Source organism: Microcaecilia unicolor, chromosome 14 (assembly GCF_901765095.1).
Source record: "Microcaecilia unicolor chromosome 14, aMicUni1.1, whole genome shotgun sequence".
Lineage (NCBI taxonomy): Eukaryota > Metazoa > Chordata > Amphibia > Gymnophiona > Siphonopidae > Microcaecilia > Microcaecilia unicolor.
In genome coordinates this window covers 37844501-37862007 of record NC_044044.1, presented here as the reverse complement: position 1 = coordinate 37862007, position 17507 = coordinate 37844501, and the positions used below count along the sequence as shown (strand labels likewise).

Here is a 17507-nt window from a genome sequence, read left to right as displayed (position 1 = left end):
AAGGAAGTGGCAGGAATGTGGCACCACCAGGTGTACCCCCCTAAAGCCATCACCAGTCAGCCTAAGCACCTCCAAGCTCTATTGAACCAGGAAACCCAGAACAAAAGCTGCTGCAGGATATAAAGAGCACTGAACTGTATTATATCTCTATCTGATTCCAGTTCTGTTACTGGATGAGCTGGAAGATTAAAGGGGAACTAAGGCAATCTGCAGAGCTGCAGTTACAAACCTAAGCAGCCCAGACTTTTACACAAAGTAACATAGCAGAGGACAGCAGATGAACTGCACATGCCACCCAGTCACATTCACCCCCCACTCCCGCTATTGAGAAAAAACACATTCATTGCATATGCTCTGAGTGTGTACAGCATAACACTTGATCCTGATCTGTCTTTGCCTTTTTCAGGACACGGACTGTAGAATCCTAGCCTCAGTAACTGTTAGCTGTGGGGATTACAAAACTTGATAAAAATACTGGATGCCTGGGTGGTGGTATTTAACTACTGGTTTTGTAAGAAATTAAACTGAAGATAGCAAGGTATGAACTGATCTGCTAAGAGAAGCTGAGATTCTAGGCATGCTTGAGAGAGGTTAAGATGGGTAGCAATGGATAGAAAGGTTGAAAGATGGAGTAAAATACATAGGACAGAAAAAAAAAAAAAGTTAATGTTGAATAGCATATAGGAATCTTATTATTTTAATTTGACCAAATTAAAAAAAAAAAAAAACATCAACCTACAAACTGGTAGAGCCATTTTTTCCCTATGTTATCCTCAGGTAAAGAAGTTTTTGAAGTGAAGTTTCTCAGCTGTTCAACACCTAGGGGGTTGTTTACTAAAGCAGGGCCCTGCTGCAGATAACTCAAGCTAAGCTTTAGTAAACAACCCTCTAAAACACACTTACTGATGGTTCTACAAAGAGAAATATGTAAAACCTGCCGAAATACTGGGTGATCAAAGAACTTTACCAGCTCTAGGGAAGGATAAGAGGATGAGAAGTTTGTTTAAACGAACCAAAAACCTGTCAGTTATTTTAATATATAGGCTAGATACACAGATCTCTTTACAAAAAAAGTCACTTTATTCAAGTGAATATTTAAAATGATGTCCAAGATAATTTCACAAGGTCAGTCAACATAAAAAGGATATTGTTTACCAGATGTGGACACGTACATGAACATGCAGAAAAGCAGATGAGATAGTTATACATGCACAACTCTGGTAGTGGGTATGGCAGTTCCTTGGGTTGAAATTAAATTACTTTTAATACCTCTTAATGTGACCGCTCCCAGTGAATATGTGGTTTTAACGCAGGGGGGATGCACTGGTTCACGTTATTTGTAACATTACATTTATTCATAAAAAGACAAAGCAGCAGCAGCAACACCTAAGGTGCCTTTGAATAAAATGGGACATATACAAGATTATGTACACAAAAAGTTAAAAAAAGCTGTGGTTCATTTTTCTGGCTTCTTTGATGGAAGCGGTCTTCGGAAGAGAAGAATATGAGGCTCTGTGGGGGGAGGAAAAACACTAGTTTAGGACATTTCAGAAGCAAACTACTGACCAATGGGGTCTCTAATGTTCAGCAGGCTCAACCCCATAACATAAGAGACAGACTTAAAGCTCTAGCAAGCCTTTTATAGAAGGGGGGGAAGGGAAATGGGACGATATACTGCCTTTCTGAGGTTTTTGCAACTACTTTCAAAGCGGTACACATATATTCAGGTACTTATTTTGTACCAGGGGCAATGGAGGGTTAAGTGACTTGCCCAGAGTCATAAGGCGCTGCAGTGGGAATCGAACCCAGTTCTCACGGATCAAAGTCCACTGCACTAACCACTAGGCCACTCCTCCACCAATAAGAGCCAACCTCATCAGTGATGTCACAATGGCTTGATTGCCCGATACAGTTCCCCAGGATCAAAGTCCACTGCACTAACCACTAGGCCACTCCTCCACTCATTCCACCAATAAGAGCCAACCTCATCAGTGATGTCACAATGGCTTGATTGCCCGATACAGTTCCCCAGGATCAAAGTCCACTGCACTAACCACTAGGCCACTCCTCCACTCATTCCACCAATAAGAGCCAACCTCATCAGTGATGTCACAATGGCTTGATTGCCCGATACAGTTCCTCAGGATCAAAGTCCACTGCACTAACCACTAGGCCACTCCTCCACCAATAAGAGCCAACCTCATCAGTGATGTCAATGGCTTGATTGCCCGATACAGTTCCCCAGGATCAAAGTCCACTGCACTAACCACTAGGCCACTCCTCCACTCATTCCACCAATAAGAGCCAACCTCATGAGTGATGTCACAATGGCTTGATTGCCCGATACTTGGCTCAGATATTGTGATGTCATAAGGGAAAGGGAAATGGGACTTGATATACTGCCTTTCCGAGGTTTTTGCAACTACATTCAAAGCGGTTTACATATATTCAGGTACTTATTTTGTACCAGGGGCAATGGAGGGTTAAGTGACTTGCCCAGAATCACAAGGAGCTGCAGTGGGAATCGAATGCAGTTCCCCAAGATCAAAGTCCGCTGCACTAACCACTAGGCTACTCCTCCACTCCATCCTGAACAGCCATCCAGCACACACAATGACTTTCCTCTTTTGATAGCCTTTAACTGATCACCTGCTTTAACACTGGCTTACTCCAGGATGCCCTCCAAGCTACTGTACATATGATTATTCTAAAGCTTCTTTCCCTGGGAAACAGCAAGGGAAGGGAAGAGGTAGCAAAAGCACAGCAATTCCTGCATTTATAACGTCATATCCAATCCCCTTTTTTAGGATATGGTTAGGGAATTCTTAGGGTGCTGGATCTTGCATCATTTTGGTAGCCCTTTAAATTTCTAAGTATCTTTCAACCTTATTGGACACTTTGAAAGGTATAAAGAATAAGCTACAACGACCAGAATCTTGCTTGCTTCATTTCAAACCGGTTGAAGTCAACACCATAACCTGACAATATTGCTCTTTACGGCTAGTAACTCGGCTCTAGCGCAGGCATGGAAGCAGCCTGGTTTGCCCTCCATACCTTGGGTTCTACAGAAAATGGATTTTATTTGTTAAATTGTCCAAGACGGACTCTTAGTTAACTTTTATGGGTTTTGGCAACTTTATGAAACTTGCCTCATAAGTACATAAGTAATGCCACACTGGGAAAAGACCAAGGGTCCATCGAGCCCAGCATCCTGTCCATGACAGCGGTCAATCCAGGCCAGCAAGATCTTAAGGAGATTTTTTATTTTCCTTTTTTTTTTTAAATACAGGTCTGGATCTTTAATGCCACTGCTGTCCTAGCATGGGGGGGTGGGAGTTGGGGGTTGGTTCTGTTATATAGACTGTATTTGGAACTTTCTTGCATTTCAATAAAAATGATTTTGGAAAAAATAATTTCTTTCTAGCACTACTAGGCATTATCAATGTACAAGGGGAAGCAAAATAGAAACTAATTCCCCCCTCCCACCCCCCTTTTTTTCCAGCAACTGCTTGGAATTTCAACAAAAAATTGTATAGATTTACTATATTTGTGCTGAATGAAAGGAGTTTATCTTTAAACATGGCAGACAGACCTTTTAGCACGACCACCTAACAACTGTGTTCAAAAATGTAAAACCCTTCAGTATACAGCACTCGTTTTTTTCTTACAACGAACACTACTAAAAGGTCTTTCTCAAGGTATGTACACAATAACCACTTGCCACAATTCCTTGCTACTTTTTCCGTTTTCCCCCACTCTGTTTTCCTTGTATTTCAGTTCTTTTTTACTATTCTCCTGTGGGTTATGTATCATTGATCAATTACATCCATTGTTCACACTGCTTCCCTCAACACACTAGGCTAAATCTCTCATTTCATCCTCTCTTGTGGATTATTTACTGTTTTCTTTCCTCTACCTACATCCTTTCTTCTTTTAGTCCACACACACAGAGGCATTACCAGAGTACCGGACCGTCCTGGTTCCTTCCCTTTATTCTTCCCCTTGGCATAACCATTTTGCTCCCACCTCTAACTTAAACTTTTATCTTCAAACATTGTTTTGAAACCAAAAGGTCACTTACAAAAGACTATCCAGCGCACTTGGTCAACTAACCTTTCAAGACAAAGCATCCAGGTTAGTTATCACACCATTTTTTTCCAGTCGTTTTTAGTTTACCCTCTATTTATTCACTGTATTTTTAAGCCCCAGAGATTCTTTTTGATTTGTTTGTAACCTTTACACTGTTCACCATGCTTGCAAATGTCATAAGTAGAAGCTGATTACCTTATTTTAAATGATTCAAATCTTTCACCACCAATTGTTTTTATCTGTTTACCTTAATATATGTTATGTTTATTAATATATTTGTAACATAATTTCTTTACATATCCCTTTATACTGCTGAGGAAGGCACTCAGTGCCGAAACAGGGTACCTTGTAGAGTCTTTCAATAAATTATATTTCAAACATTGGATGCCTTTGGTCTGCTTTTCAAGAGCCGGGTTCAGTTCCCACTAGAGAGCTGCACGGCTTCCGTCCCCGCGGGAATCCCGCGGAACCCGCGGGATTCCCGCGGGGACAGAGGCAGTTCCTGCGGGGTTCCCGCGGGGATGGAAGCAGTTCTGCGGGGTTCCCGCGGGGACGGAGGCAGTTCCTGCGGGGTTCCCGCGGGGATGGAACCAGTTCTGTGGGCTTCCCGTGGAAGTGTAAGCTGCACCTGCACCAGCCTCTCATCTACCGAATACCAATTTATTTGAGTGCTGTCTCTTCCTCCTCTTCTTCCTTGCTTTAACAGCATAAATGTAGAAAGTCTTCCATTAAGGAGGTGGTAGAGTCACAAATGATGACGGAATTCAAAAAGGCATGGGATGAACACAGAGGATCTCTAATTAGAAAATGGAAGTTATATAAAAGCTAACCTTAAATGGCTGCATGTGTGTGGATATGTCAAGTGACACTTAGATGGCGACTCTGGCTGTGATAAACTAGAGCTGATACCTGGCAGACTTGTATGGTCTGTGTCTCATACATGGCAATCTGGTGTAGGATGGGCTGGAAAGGGCTTAGACAGCAACTTCAGTGGCTGGAACATAAGGACAGTGCTGGACAGACTTTTACGGTCTGTGTCCCACAAATGAGAACATGAATAGGCTGGAGTGGGCTTCGATGGCAACTCCAGCAGTTGGAACATAAGGATGGGGCCAGATAGACTCCTGTGGTCTTTGTTCCAGAAACACGAAAGAAAGACCATAATCAAGTATATAATATCACACTCGTTGATTTAATGATGAATTGATCATGAGTGTGACTATTGGGCAGAGTGGATGGACCGTTCAGGTCTATTTGCTGTCACTTACTATGTTACTGTTAATCCTCTTTGCTCCCAGGCTGGTGCACAGACCTCAGCTCTGACACAGGCACGAGAATCAGATGTCACCTGACCTACTGGCGCGTGCATGTGGCGACCTCTCAGCACACACTGCCAGTGAATCAGAGACAAATCTTACATGTGCGCACCAGAGTGTTCCAAGTTCCAACTTCCATTCCTTCCTTGCCTACAGTGCTGTGGCTCAAATCCAGAAAGGGAGCTGACTGGAACTTTCTTTTATGTACTATTAAATTCTTACGGGGATGGGTGGGGATGGGTTAAATTCTTGTGGGGACGGGTTGGGATGGTTTTAATTTTTGCGGGGATGGGTGGGGATGGGTAAGATTCCAGCGGGGACGGGCGGGGATGGGTAGGATTTCTGTCCCCGTGCAACTCTCTAGTTCCCACTCCTGTACCTGCTCCTGAGACATTACATGGGACACTATTGTCCTTTTCCACCTCTGGTGGTTTTGTTGCTCAAAATTGTAAACCTACCATTAGGGGAAAAAATGGGGTACCAGCTTACTGTTAAATGTCACAGTTGTCTGGGGAGCAATGTTGAAGGCCTATCAAGCTCCACTCAAAGAAGCGCTGAGGATGATTAGGACAACCTGCCACAGGGCTCCATCAACAATATTGTTAAGAACTTCCCAAAGCAACTGAAGACCTATGTTAAAGCTGGGAATGGACTGAATTCACAGTGACTGCAAAATTCTGACATTAATTGTATCTTCTGAACAACAGTGTTTTAGCTAACATTTTTAATGTGCAAAACGCTAAAATGTCAACATAGCTTAAGATAAATGTTGTTTAATAGTAATATGTTAGTCTGACGACTAAGTATATAAAAGTTCTTGTTGAAATTCAAAGCAATTGATGAGAAAACAAAAAGCTCTATAGAGTAAGGCAAAACGTAACCCCCTATAGTGCTGCATAATCCTTGCCCTGAGAAGTTTCCAGTCTATGTGGATTATTACAAGCAGTGTCAGCAGGTGGGATTGGAAATCAGCCCAATGCTCTAACTAGGGCCACCTCTCCCTTAACTGAAATGCTTCCACCTTATGGATGTCAATGCCAGTTCCAGAGCTCCACTGTTGACCAGTAATCTTTGGCAGCAAGCATAAGGTAGACACCCAAGTCATTTTAAGATTGCGCCTGGTTATTGAATGCACCGCACTTATATCCAGCTACATTCTACTGGTACTAGGCTGGGGCTACAAATACCAAAAGATTTCCTGACAGATCAAAACACATACTGGTCCACATAGAAACCAACACCTTATATCAGTATGGCAGATAATAGTTTGTATATATATTGTAACCAGGTCTAAATCATCTTCAACTTACCAGGCTCATGGATCATGTAATGGACCCAGCCTTGACTCTGCTGGACACCAAGGTTCCTCCACTCAGACTCAGACATTAAGTGGGTTTTTGGGACCAATCTGGCTATGTCTTTTGGTAGCATCACGTGCCTAGACAGGGAAAATAGAAGTTATAAAAAGTTGTGGACTGGAATCCTACTATTTCCTTCTGGATATAGACCTGCAAAATTTCTAAACTGCAGCATGTGGAAATTTAATTCCCCCTACTCTGGGAATACTGTTTTGTTGGAATATTTACTCTTGTACATAATGTTACATAGAAGACAACTAAAAAAGAAAGGATAAAACACTGAAGCTGATATTGTAAAGCATTTGGAATTTAACTCTTAAACCAGAGGCAAAATCAGGGTCTCATTTGACCTATAGGTTGTTTCTGGCTCCCAAAGCTACAGAAGTAGTGGTGACATTCAATCTTTTAAAAAGTATCTCCATGTGCAACTGTTTGTTCCCTACTTGATTCCACAGCACAGACATGCGTGGGATAAACATAAAGGAATCCTGTGCAGAAGGAAGGGATCCTCAGGAGCTTAGCCTAGAATGGGTGGCCCAGCCGGTGGTTGGGAGGCAGGGCTAGTGCTGGGCAGACTTATACGGTCTGTGCCGGGGCTGGTGGTTGGGAAGCGGGACTAGTGCTGGGCAGACTTATACGGTCTGTGACAGAGCCGGTGGTGGGAGGCAGGGATAGTGCTGGGCAGACTTATACAGTCTGTGCCAGAGCTGGTGGTGGGAGGCGGGGTTGGTGGTTGGGAGGCGGGGATAGGGCTGGCCAGACTTATACGGTCTGTGCCCTGAAGAGGACAGTACAAATAAAAAAGTAGCACATATGAATTTATGTTCTTGGGCAGACTGGTCTTTTTCTGCCGTCATCTACTATGTTACTATCACTGGGAGGATGCTACAGCTAATCTAAAACAACCTTTTCCCGCTGGGAACATTTGCTGTCTGCTTCCCCATACTAGAGTTGGTGAAAACAGTAAAAGCTCTTTATTTTCTTCCTAGTTGCAAGAGAAGCACTGGAGAAGTATAATACACATCCCCCCACACATACACACTGCTACAGGCTCCATGGTTTACAGCAGTGGTGCCCAAGCATAATCCTGGAAGCACCCCAGCCAGTCATGTTTTCAAGATACCCACAATGAATATTCATGAGACTCTTGCATCCACTCTTAGGAGTTACTACTGATCGAAATCTCACCATCGACAACCATGGGAACAATGTGACAAAGAAAATGTTTTTTGCAATGTGGAAGCTGTGTCTCAAGGGAAGTATTTCGTACGCTGGTGCAATCATTGGTATTAAGCCACCTGGATTATTGTAACTCCATTTTCGTAGGATGCAAGGAAAAAACTATTAAAAAACTTCAGACTGCACAGAATACCGCAGCTAGACTCATTCGGTAAGGCGAAATATGAGCGCGCCAAACCCCTTACAGAAAAATTGCATTGGCTTCCACTAAAGGATCATATTGCCTTCAAAATTTGCACCTTGACCCAGAAAATCATCCATGGAGAAGCTCCTTCATACATGTCAGACCTAATTGACTTAGCGGCACAAAATATCAACAGTTCGTCGCGTACCTTCCTGAACCTCCACTACCCTAATTGTAGAGGACTCAAACACAAATCAATACATGCATCTACCTTCACATACCTCTGCACAAAAGCATGGAACAAACTACCAAACACTATAAAAATAACACGTAACAAACTTCAGGAAATTACTGAAAACACACTTGTTTGAAAAAACGTACAATAAGAATCCTCCTTAGAACTTAATTATTCTATATCTAAACCAACCACCTACTAATCCCTCTAAACTGATATTAGCCATATCATATTTTTCTTCTTTTTATGTGTTATGTAAATTATTCCACAGACATATCTTCCTGAATTCTTACATAGTAATATGTTAATTTAGAACAAACCTCTTACTCTGTTCATAACTATATCTTTTGCAATATAATGTAAGCCTGCAAATAGGTGGGAAAATGTGGGGTACAAATGTAGCAAATAAATAAATCTCACATGAATATTCATTGCAGGTATCTTGAAAACTTGACTGGCTGGGGTGCGTCCAGGACCAAGTTTGGGAACCACTGGTTTACAGTCTTTGGGCCACTGAAGAGGGGGGCAACACAGAAGCTACAGACTCGAAGGATAGACCATCATAACAGCACAGGATTGCCGTTACCTGCTAACAATCTTGTCTGACTGCACTGAAAACTGGCTCTCCAGACATCAACCAGAAGAAATAAATCCTGTGCAGGCATGACAGTCTGTCTTGGGGGTCTTCGGCAACAAACATCTCCAAGCTGCTGCAGTGGCAGCTGTGTGCCCCCCCCCCCACCTTTTCACAACAACTGGGAAGCCACTGGGTCCAGCAGACCCTAACTCTGTGGCATTTTGAGCCCTTAGTCCACAAGTTAGCACAGCTGCCACACACAGCACTGTGGTTTCAGAATATTACAAGGGGAAAAAAATGGAAGGCTTTATGCTCTGAGTGCAGATACCACAATAGTTATGAAACCTGCTTGGGGGGGGGGGGGGGTGAGATCATGAAGTGTATGAAGCAGGTTAGAATCAGATGAAGACCCTGTGAAACAGGATCAAAAACTGAGAGAGAAAAAAACATTTCCTATACCAAAAAACTTTTATATCATCTCCAAAACACACAAAATCGGTCACCTACCCTCCTGCAAGACCTATCATCATGAGTATTTTTAACCTTTGGTGTGCAAAGGTAAATCTTGATGATTCAACTTTTGTCATTCATAAACTAAGTACAAGATTTACATCCAGATGGTTCCTGGCAACTTCGGGCATACAAAAAAGCATAACGGGCGTCACACATTTATTGAAGGACTCAACACAGGCCATGTTTTGGCAAATGCCTGTGTCATGGGTCATATCAAATAATGAGACACTTATGTGGATTTTCAAAAGTACTTGGACATACAAAGTTCCATAGTAATCTATGGAACTTTGTAAGTCTAAGTGCTTTGAAAATGAGCCCCTTTATGTCTCTTCAGTAATCCTTGACTAGACCTTAGCTTGATTCTTTTGACTGAAGTGATCCATTAATCATGCTTTTTTTTTTTATGTCTCTGTTTCTTACAGACTTCAGCTGTTACAGTGCAATACCCAGAGGGAATTCATACACACTTATTTTAGAAACTGCTGTCAGAGGACTGTCCTGATAGTTTGGCATCAATTTTGACATTTTGTTCAACAAGTCTGTGGGACTGCAACATGATCAGCCATCTTTATGTTACACAGTCTGAAGAGACTGACATTCTCTGGGGTTTGGATGAGAAAACTGTCTTTTGGATTCGTTTTAGCCACAACATTTTTCTCTTCATTTGGAAAAATTCAAGGAATGGTTTTAAGAGTTTTGGGGATTGGCTGAATACGCAAGGTGAGATTTTGAACTTTACCACTAGCCACCTACTAGGTTATTATTATTATTTTTTTGGACTTCCATTTTCTACCCTAGGATTCAGTTTTTGGGAAGGAAATAGACTGGAATGATGAGTAGGGTTCGGGTAAAAGGTGGTTCCTGGGATTCACAGGGTCTAAGTTTTATCCGAACCTGTAAAAACAGTGCGTTTTTTTTCTAGTGAAAGAGGTGCCAGTGAAAATGCTAGGCCTCCCTTCAGGGGGGACCCTCCCCACAATAGGCCCCCTGCAACCAGTCACAGAATCTATGACAAGGCAGAATTGGTGTGTAGAGCCTGAGCTCTTTCATTAGAGGTCCATGGGTCAATTTTAGCAGACAATGGAAAAGGTGCCGGTACTCAGTTCCCCCGAGTACCCCCTCAAAAAAAGGCCTTTGTAAAAGTAGCAGCTAGTTTGCAGATAACAGTCCCACACCACAGTAGGTGAAGGTAACATGGGCCGGACTATTAGGAAGTAGAGCTTACGTCCCCCGCACCCCTCCCCATCCCTCTCCTCACCGGTACTCGAACTCCTCGTCGTCGTACTTGTCCGAGTAGTAAATCTGCTTATAGGACATGGCAGCAGCTGCAGCCTCTCTTTCAAACTCACGCGCGCCCTTAACCGCCCGCCGCAGCCTCTCTTTCAAACGCGCGCCTTCCGCGCTCCCATTGGTCGAGACAGAGCCCGAGCCGCTCAAGCCCCTCCCCCTTCCCCTCCCCGGCCGTTGGCACGGACACAGGGGGTTTCCGCCTCCGGTACGCTACGAGGAAATTGGCGTCGAAACGATGGTAAACGTAAAAATAGCAACAAGGAGGAGGAGGAAGAGCTTTAACGTAAGAGGTTTTTCTTGGCGGCTGTTTGCGACGAACCCGCCCAGTGTCACGTGATGCACTTGACGCCCCAGACGCTCCGTCTCGGCCGGGCACGCCTCTTTTGCGTCACGCTGCCGGGGCTCTGGGAGATGACGTCAGGAGGAGCCGGAAGTGGGTTGAGCGCGGTGTAAAGTTTCTTCTGCGGGAGGGGTCGGAAAAGTTTGGCGGTGGAGAGGCTGCATGGAGACGGAGCAGAGAGCGGTGATTTAGGCTGTGCTGGTAAGAGAGCGCTCAATTGGCTTCTCCCCCCCCCACATATGTCCCCCCTGCTCCCGTCACCACCCCTCCCCCCACGCCTTATTCTTTCAATGTCTCCCTTCCCTTGACCCAATCAACCCCCCCTCACAGGTCCCCCTCAGTCCCCCACTTTCCTAGTTCCTCCTGATTTCTGTACAGACCCCCCCCCCCTCCGCTTCTTTCTCTGCCCCTCCCCCCTATTCTTTCAGTGCCTCCCTTCCATTGACCCAGTAACCCCCCTCCTCATTTCTGTACAGACCCCCCCCAATTCTTGCTTCTGTCTTCCTTCACTGTCCCTCCCCCCAAATGTCCCCCCACTGCCCCTCCCCCCTATTCTTTCAATGCCTCCCTTCCCTTGACCCAGTACCCCCCCCCTCACAGGTCCCCCTCAGTCCCCCACTTTCCTAGTTCCTCCTGATTTCTGTACAGATCCCCCCCCCCCCAGTTCTTGCTTCTGTCTTCCTTCACTGTCCCTCCCCCCAAATGTCCCCCTCTGCCCCTCCCCCCTATTCTTTCAATGCCTCCCTTCCCTTGACCCAGTAACCCCCCCCCCCCCTCACTGGTCCCCCTCAGTCCCCCAACTTCCTAGTTCCTCCTGATTTCTGTACAGATCCCCCCCTCCGCTTCCTTCACTGCCCCTCCCCCTTCACATTCTTGTGCTCCCCTCTTCATCCTACTTTCTTGGCTCCTGCCTGCCATCTCGCCCTCTCCTCAGCTTTCCCTACTCTTCCCCTTCTTTTCTCTTGGTGTTTCTTCCTCTCATCTCTGCTCACTTCCCTCCAACTTTCCCACCATCTCCTCTTCGCTCACTGTACTCCTTCCACCTTTATTCTCACCTCCTCACTGCTGTACTCTCCTCCATAACAAGAACCTCTTAATTCTTGCTTTTTCCTTCGTATTAATGTTCCCACCCTTTCTGTTATCTCTCCCCTGTCACTGCTCCCACTGTTTCTTCCAGTCTGTCCTTACTGTCCCCCTTCTCCTTAATGCCATTCTCTACCCCCACTGTTTTCTTTCCCTTCTTATTGTGCTCCTTATCCCCCCCCCCCCCAATCCTTTTACCTTCACCCTCATTTTTGCCTGCCAACATTTGACTTCTAGTTCTTCCACCTGGCCCTGTTTGTTCCATATTCCTGATTCAAATCCCTTCTTTTTCCACCCCCTGCCTCCCAATATTGAGTGCTAATACTAACGTGTTTTATTAGGAACTAAGTCCAATTACATAAAATGGATGAATAATACATGTTAGCATCTGAGTCGATCTAGCCATGATGTACTTCTTTGTTAAATAACAAGACTTAGAAGGGAGTTTAATGTGCCAACCTATCTGTTGCTAAATGGTTGAGTCAGTGGCTGACTGTAGGATCTGTAACTGTTTGCTGTGTCTTGGTGATGTAGGGTTTCAATCCTGATTGTTGATCTGTGTCCGCTGCGGATACATTATCCAGTCATCGCTCCTTCCTGTTTCTCTGCAGCATTTGTGTACTTGGGGACTTGCTGAGCATATGAGAACGATTAGTTCCTGTCCTGTGAGGTAAAGGGAGAAAAGCCTGAGCAGCCCTCTGTGGCAAACAGCCTGCTCAAATTTATGTAGCTGGATTGAGAAGGGCACATGTCATGACTTGTGTGTCCTGCTCTTTGGTGCTGGATGCTGCAGGACCAGTTTCTGCATATTTCACAGGCTTCTCATTGCTCAGTTTCATGCATCAGTGCTGCTTCTTCCCTTTAATTGTTCCTAAATGAAAATACACCATATTTGCTAATGCAGTACAGGCTGCACTCAGTCTCTGTGGTGCAGCTCTCCTCACTGAATCTTAAAATCATTTTGCAATTGTGATTGTATCTCTAGTTAGTTGTTGCTGTTTTGATACTGCTTGGCAACTTTAAAGTTCCTGTGTGTTTTCTGCACTGAGTTGCTTCTCTTTTCTAGCCCCCTCCTTTTTGTCTGTATTCAGTAGGGATGCCGTAGGCTAAGCAGGGCAACGGGCAATAACCAAAATACCCCTCTGCAGTCTCTATAACCTTTAACTTCAGGCTTATGTGCTGATTTGGGAGTAAGTGTCAGTTGTTTTGCTTCTTAGTAGCGTCTGCACTCATACTAAGTACGCCGCACTTTTTCCTAGTGTCCTTTTTAACTGAAGGGATTATGTGCACGTTGCAGCTCTGCAGGTAAAAGCTCACACCTTCATATTTTTCGATAGGTAAGAAACTCAAATATGTCTAACTGAAAAATAAATGCTGAGCACTGAGGCTGCAGTGACCGTTCCAAAGGGTCACGTGGAAAACTTTAGCTCATGTCGGCTTTTCATCATGTTTGTGCAAAAAGGAATTTGTTGCTGCTTGCTTCCCCAGCCTTTCTTGTGGGCAGCTTTCTGCAGATTTTCTTGTTTCAAAGGTTGTTGAAAAAAATAGTTTTTGCCCAGTTAAGTCGGTCTGCAGAGAAGTTTCTGGCCCTCCACCCTGGTCGATCCGGTTTTAGACCGTGCTGTAGTACAGGGACAATTATCACAGCCGTCTTAGGTGAAGTTGATTCCCATCTGGACAAGGGCCAGGTCACTTTGGCAATCTCACTGGACCTTTTGGCCATGTTTGATCTTGTTGATCACTCTTTATTGTCTAGATGACATAACTTGGGATTATCTGGTACTGAATTGGCCTGGTTCCAGTCGTTATTAACTCACTAACCGAGTCTTTCCCTAACCCTTTGTCCTGCGGTGTGCCGTAAGGATCTATTCTTTCTCCTGTTTAATCTTTTTCTGGGCCCTCTGGCTACACTTATTCAAGAATCTAGCATATCTTTCTACTTCTGCTACTTCACCACACTGATCTGGAGGATCCTGATATTACTGCCCTTCAGCGTCGTTTCAGCTCAGTGGCTCGATGGCTATCTGAATTGCAACAAGACGGTGTCCTGCTGGCTATCTGGACACTTTTCATATCCCTCCAAGGCTCTATAAATTTCTTAATCCTTCTGTTACTCCAGTAAATGATTTCTGTTATCTCGGAGTCATTTTTGACTCTTGCTTGTCCTTCATTCCACAGGTGTCTTCACTCTGCAAGTCAAGCTTCTTTATTTTGTCAGTTGTGATCAGTACGTCTTTTATTCGATGTTGCTAGCTTTCATTCTCTGATATTGGCATTTTTTATGACACGTGTAGATTATTCTAATGTTATTCTTACTGGTACTTCTGAGGTGATTCTCAAGTAGAGAGGTGTGGTAGCCGTGTTAGTCCACTCTTAAGGTTATCAATAGAAATCAAACAAAATAAAACATTGAAAAGAAAATAAGATGATACCTTTTTTATTGGATTTAAGGTGAGTCTCAGAAAGCGCCAAACACTTCAAAACATGGCTTTTTGTATCTTGTGTCTCATGTCACTCCTTTGCTCAAGCAGTTTCATTGGTTACCCATTGAACAGTGTTTAAAATATAAACTTCTCCCTCTCACTTGCAAAGCATTTTGGCTGGGCAGCCTGACGACTCCATATACCCCTACTCATGTTTTGTGATTTTTCAATTTATTTTATTTTTTATTTTTCTTACATTTGTACCCCGCGCTTTCCCACTCATAGCAGGTTCAATGCGGCTTACATATTATATACAGGTACTTATTTGTACCTGGGGCAATGGAGGGTTAAGTGACTTGCCCAGAGTCACAAGGAGCTGCAGTGGGAATCGAACCCAGTTCCCCAGGATCAGAGTCCACTGCACTAACCACTAGGCTACTCCTCCGCTTAGTACTACCCAGATCTCATATGGCACAGCTGGAAAGTGCAAGACGTAGTGTGTTTTATGTTGCGGCCCCTTTGTCAGTTTGAGGTGAACTTTCATCTAACTAGGTTTTTACATTTTTGTTTTATTTCAGCAGGTCTTAATCTCAGGCACCGATTAGGTGGTTTCTGGACTCCAGCTGCTTGGTTGAAATTGTAGGTGTTTGTTTTTCTTGGACTGAATGTTTCTCTATTCTTTTCCAATTTGTAGTTCCTTTCATTATATTAGTTTGTAACACCGCTTTATCTGATCTTTCAGCGTGGTACAAGTCTATTAATGATAAAATGTGAATGTCCCTTTATCTGCTTGATGGGTACACAGGGCTGATGAACGGCAAACGCAAGAGATTGGTTCTTAAGGGCCCTGTTTACTAAGCTGCACTACAGATGCCAACACGGTCAGCATTCGCTAAAAACGGTAGCCCACCTTAGTAAACAGGACCCTAAATCTTTGCCCCAGCTTCAGTAAATAGAGCTGTTCAGCTGGTCGGTAATGCTGGACAGTGGCCTTTCTGATTCATGGGGCACATGGTGAACAGCTTGGCATTTGTCTCCTTTTATCTGGGCAGTACTTTGTTACCATAGTCAAGTTAACTACCTGCTTTGAAATGGTGCGATTTTATTTATTTATTGGGATTTGTTAACCGCCTTTATGAAGAGATGTATCGGAATACATTGTCGAATCGCAAACATGACAAATTGCATTGGAAATAGTCAACCACTGACGCACGGTAACGATATTGTGAAGTTACTCTTTGCGTGATTGCCTGTGTTCATTAGGTGAGAATCTCGCAACTCCATGCTTTGTGATGGGTCAGTTTGACCACTGTAATTCACTACGTGAGGGTGCTCGTGAAATCCCTTTTGCTGCTTCTGCGTGCGTTCTGATGGGATTCTTTGATGGTCAGTCAGAACTCATTTTAAAGCCCTTACGCTGAGGTTAAAAGTCCTTCCTTGTCCAGGACGGACCTGCTAGACTGTGTATAAAGAAATGGAAGCGATGAGATGACTTGAAATGTAGCAAACTGCAGAAAAACATGGATTAGAAATGAGCAGGATCTTCAGATGAAGAAGCCAGGGTGCTGTTCAGATAGTTTCTGTTTGATTATATAGGTTTTCTTTGTAATCTGTCTAGAGTGGTAGATAGAGGGGAACGAAAATTATTTAAATAATGTATCTGTATGCTTAATACTCCTGTGTCTGGTATTGAGAGGCTCATTTTCAAAGGACATAGATTACTATGGGGCTCATTTTCAAAAGAGAAAAACATCTAAAAAGCGACATAAAGCAGCATTTGCACAAAGTGTATTTATTAGGATTAATTTACCACCTTTTTGAAGGAATTTACTCGAGGCGGTGTACAGTAAGAATAGATCAAACAAGCAATTGGTAATTACAGCAGTAAAAATATTCAGATAATAAAAAGTATACTATTTACAATGTCAACACAATACGTAATAGAACATTATAATTGATAGCGAAGGGTAAAGCAACGATGTAACATATAGATGAGTAAGAAAGTAAGGTGATTGATTTTAAAAAAGTTGCACGTGAGGTCAGAGAGATGGTTAAATATTATCTCAGCTAGGGTAGAAGTTGGATAAACATGTCCCACTGCAGTATGTGCAGCCCGACTCAATCCTTGTGTATGTGAGTGAAACTAATAAGTTAGTTACTTCTTCCATTGAAGGCCTGGTTGAAGAGCCAAGCTTTCACCTGCTTCCTGAAGTAGAGGTGGTCTTGGGTTAAGTGGAGCCTTTCAGGCAGTGCATTCCAGAGTGTGGGGGCTACTCCGGAGAAGGCTCGCTCGCGGGTATCACATCGTGTAATGTCTTTTGGAGAGGGTGTGGTTAGGGATACCCCTTGGGAGGTGTGTAAGAGGGTCATCCTCATTCTTGTCAAAACGTCCAAAGCGGTATTTTTGAAAGCTATTTTGCAGACGTTTATCTGTGTAGTTTGTCTGCAGTGCATCCAAATCATAAGAGGGGCTTAGGGCAGGCCTAACACATTTTGGTGTAGACCTGTTCTTCTAACGAATAAGACCCAAAAAGGTGACCTAAACGACCAGATGATCACTGGAGGGATTCAAGGATGACCGCCCCTCCCACCCCCAAAAAATGTACGATGAAAATAGTACCCGCCAGTCTTGTTATAGCCAGGTCCATTAGAGCAGCATGCCTATCCCCGGAGTAGTGTAGTGGTGGGTGCAGTGCACTGCAGACAGGTGGACCCAGGCCCATACGTCCCTCCCTCCAAATCTCACCAGAAACCCACTGTACCCACATATAGGTGCCCCCTGGTGTACAGTTGGAGGTAGTGAGTTTTGGAGGGCTTAGCAGATGAGCTAAGGGAGCAACAGTGAGATATGAAGTCCACAGCAGTGCCCCCTAGGGTGACCCATTGCTCTCCTGGGATGTCTGCTGGACTCTCCTACATC

The 17507-nt window shown here is 43.9% G+C and overlaps 2 protein-coding genes across 3 annotated transcripts in view; one reads left to right on the top strand and one right to left on the bottom strand.

The window, feature by feature from the left end:
- Nucleotides 1–1061: 1061 nt before the first annotated feature.
- CKS1B (CDC28 protein kinase regulatory subunit 1B) lies at nucleotides 1062–10847 on the bottom strand. Its single transcript, XM_030188334.1, has 3 exons — nucleotides 10710–10847; nucleotides 6716–6843; nucleotides 1062–1512 (listed from the first exon to the last, which is right to left on the bottom strand). The coding sequence occupies exons 1-3, from the start codon at nucleotides 10766–10768 to the stop codon at nucleotides 1457–1459; spliced, it is 243 nt and encodes an 80-aa protein (XP_030044194.1). The 5' UTR covers nucleotides 10769–10847; the 3' UTR covers nucleotides 1062–1456.
- A 336-nt stretch (nucleotides 10848–11183) lies between these two features.
- The window catches only part of SHC1 (SHC adaptor protein 1), a 28792-nt gene continuing 22468 nt past the window's right edge, over nucleotides 11184–17507 (top strand). The window contains exon 1 of one of the 2 annotated variants that reach the window (XM_030188333.1): nucleotides 11184–11282. The gene's annotated coding sequence lies outside the window, so the exon portion shown is untranslated. The remainder of the gene's footprint in view (nucleotides 11283–17507) is intronic. The other variant, XM_030188332.1, reaches the window with a different exon arrangement.

Excerpts from the sequence above, each read along its gene's own strand:
- CKS1B (XM_030188334.1), bottom strand. The coding sequence starts at position 10,768 with ATGTCCTATAAGCAGATTTACTACTCGGACAAGTACGACGACGAGGAG. Across the intron at positions 6,844-10,709 it reads GACGAGGAGTTCGAGTACCG|GCACGTGATGCTACCAAAAG; the intron begins GTGAGGAGAGGG and ends TTCCCTGTCTAG. Across the intron at positions 1,513-6,715 it reads TTACATGATCCATGAGCCTG|AGCCTCATATTCTTCTCTTC; the intron begins GTAAGTTGAAGA and ends CTCCCCCCACAG.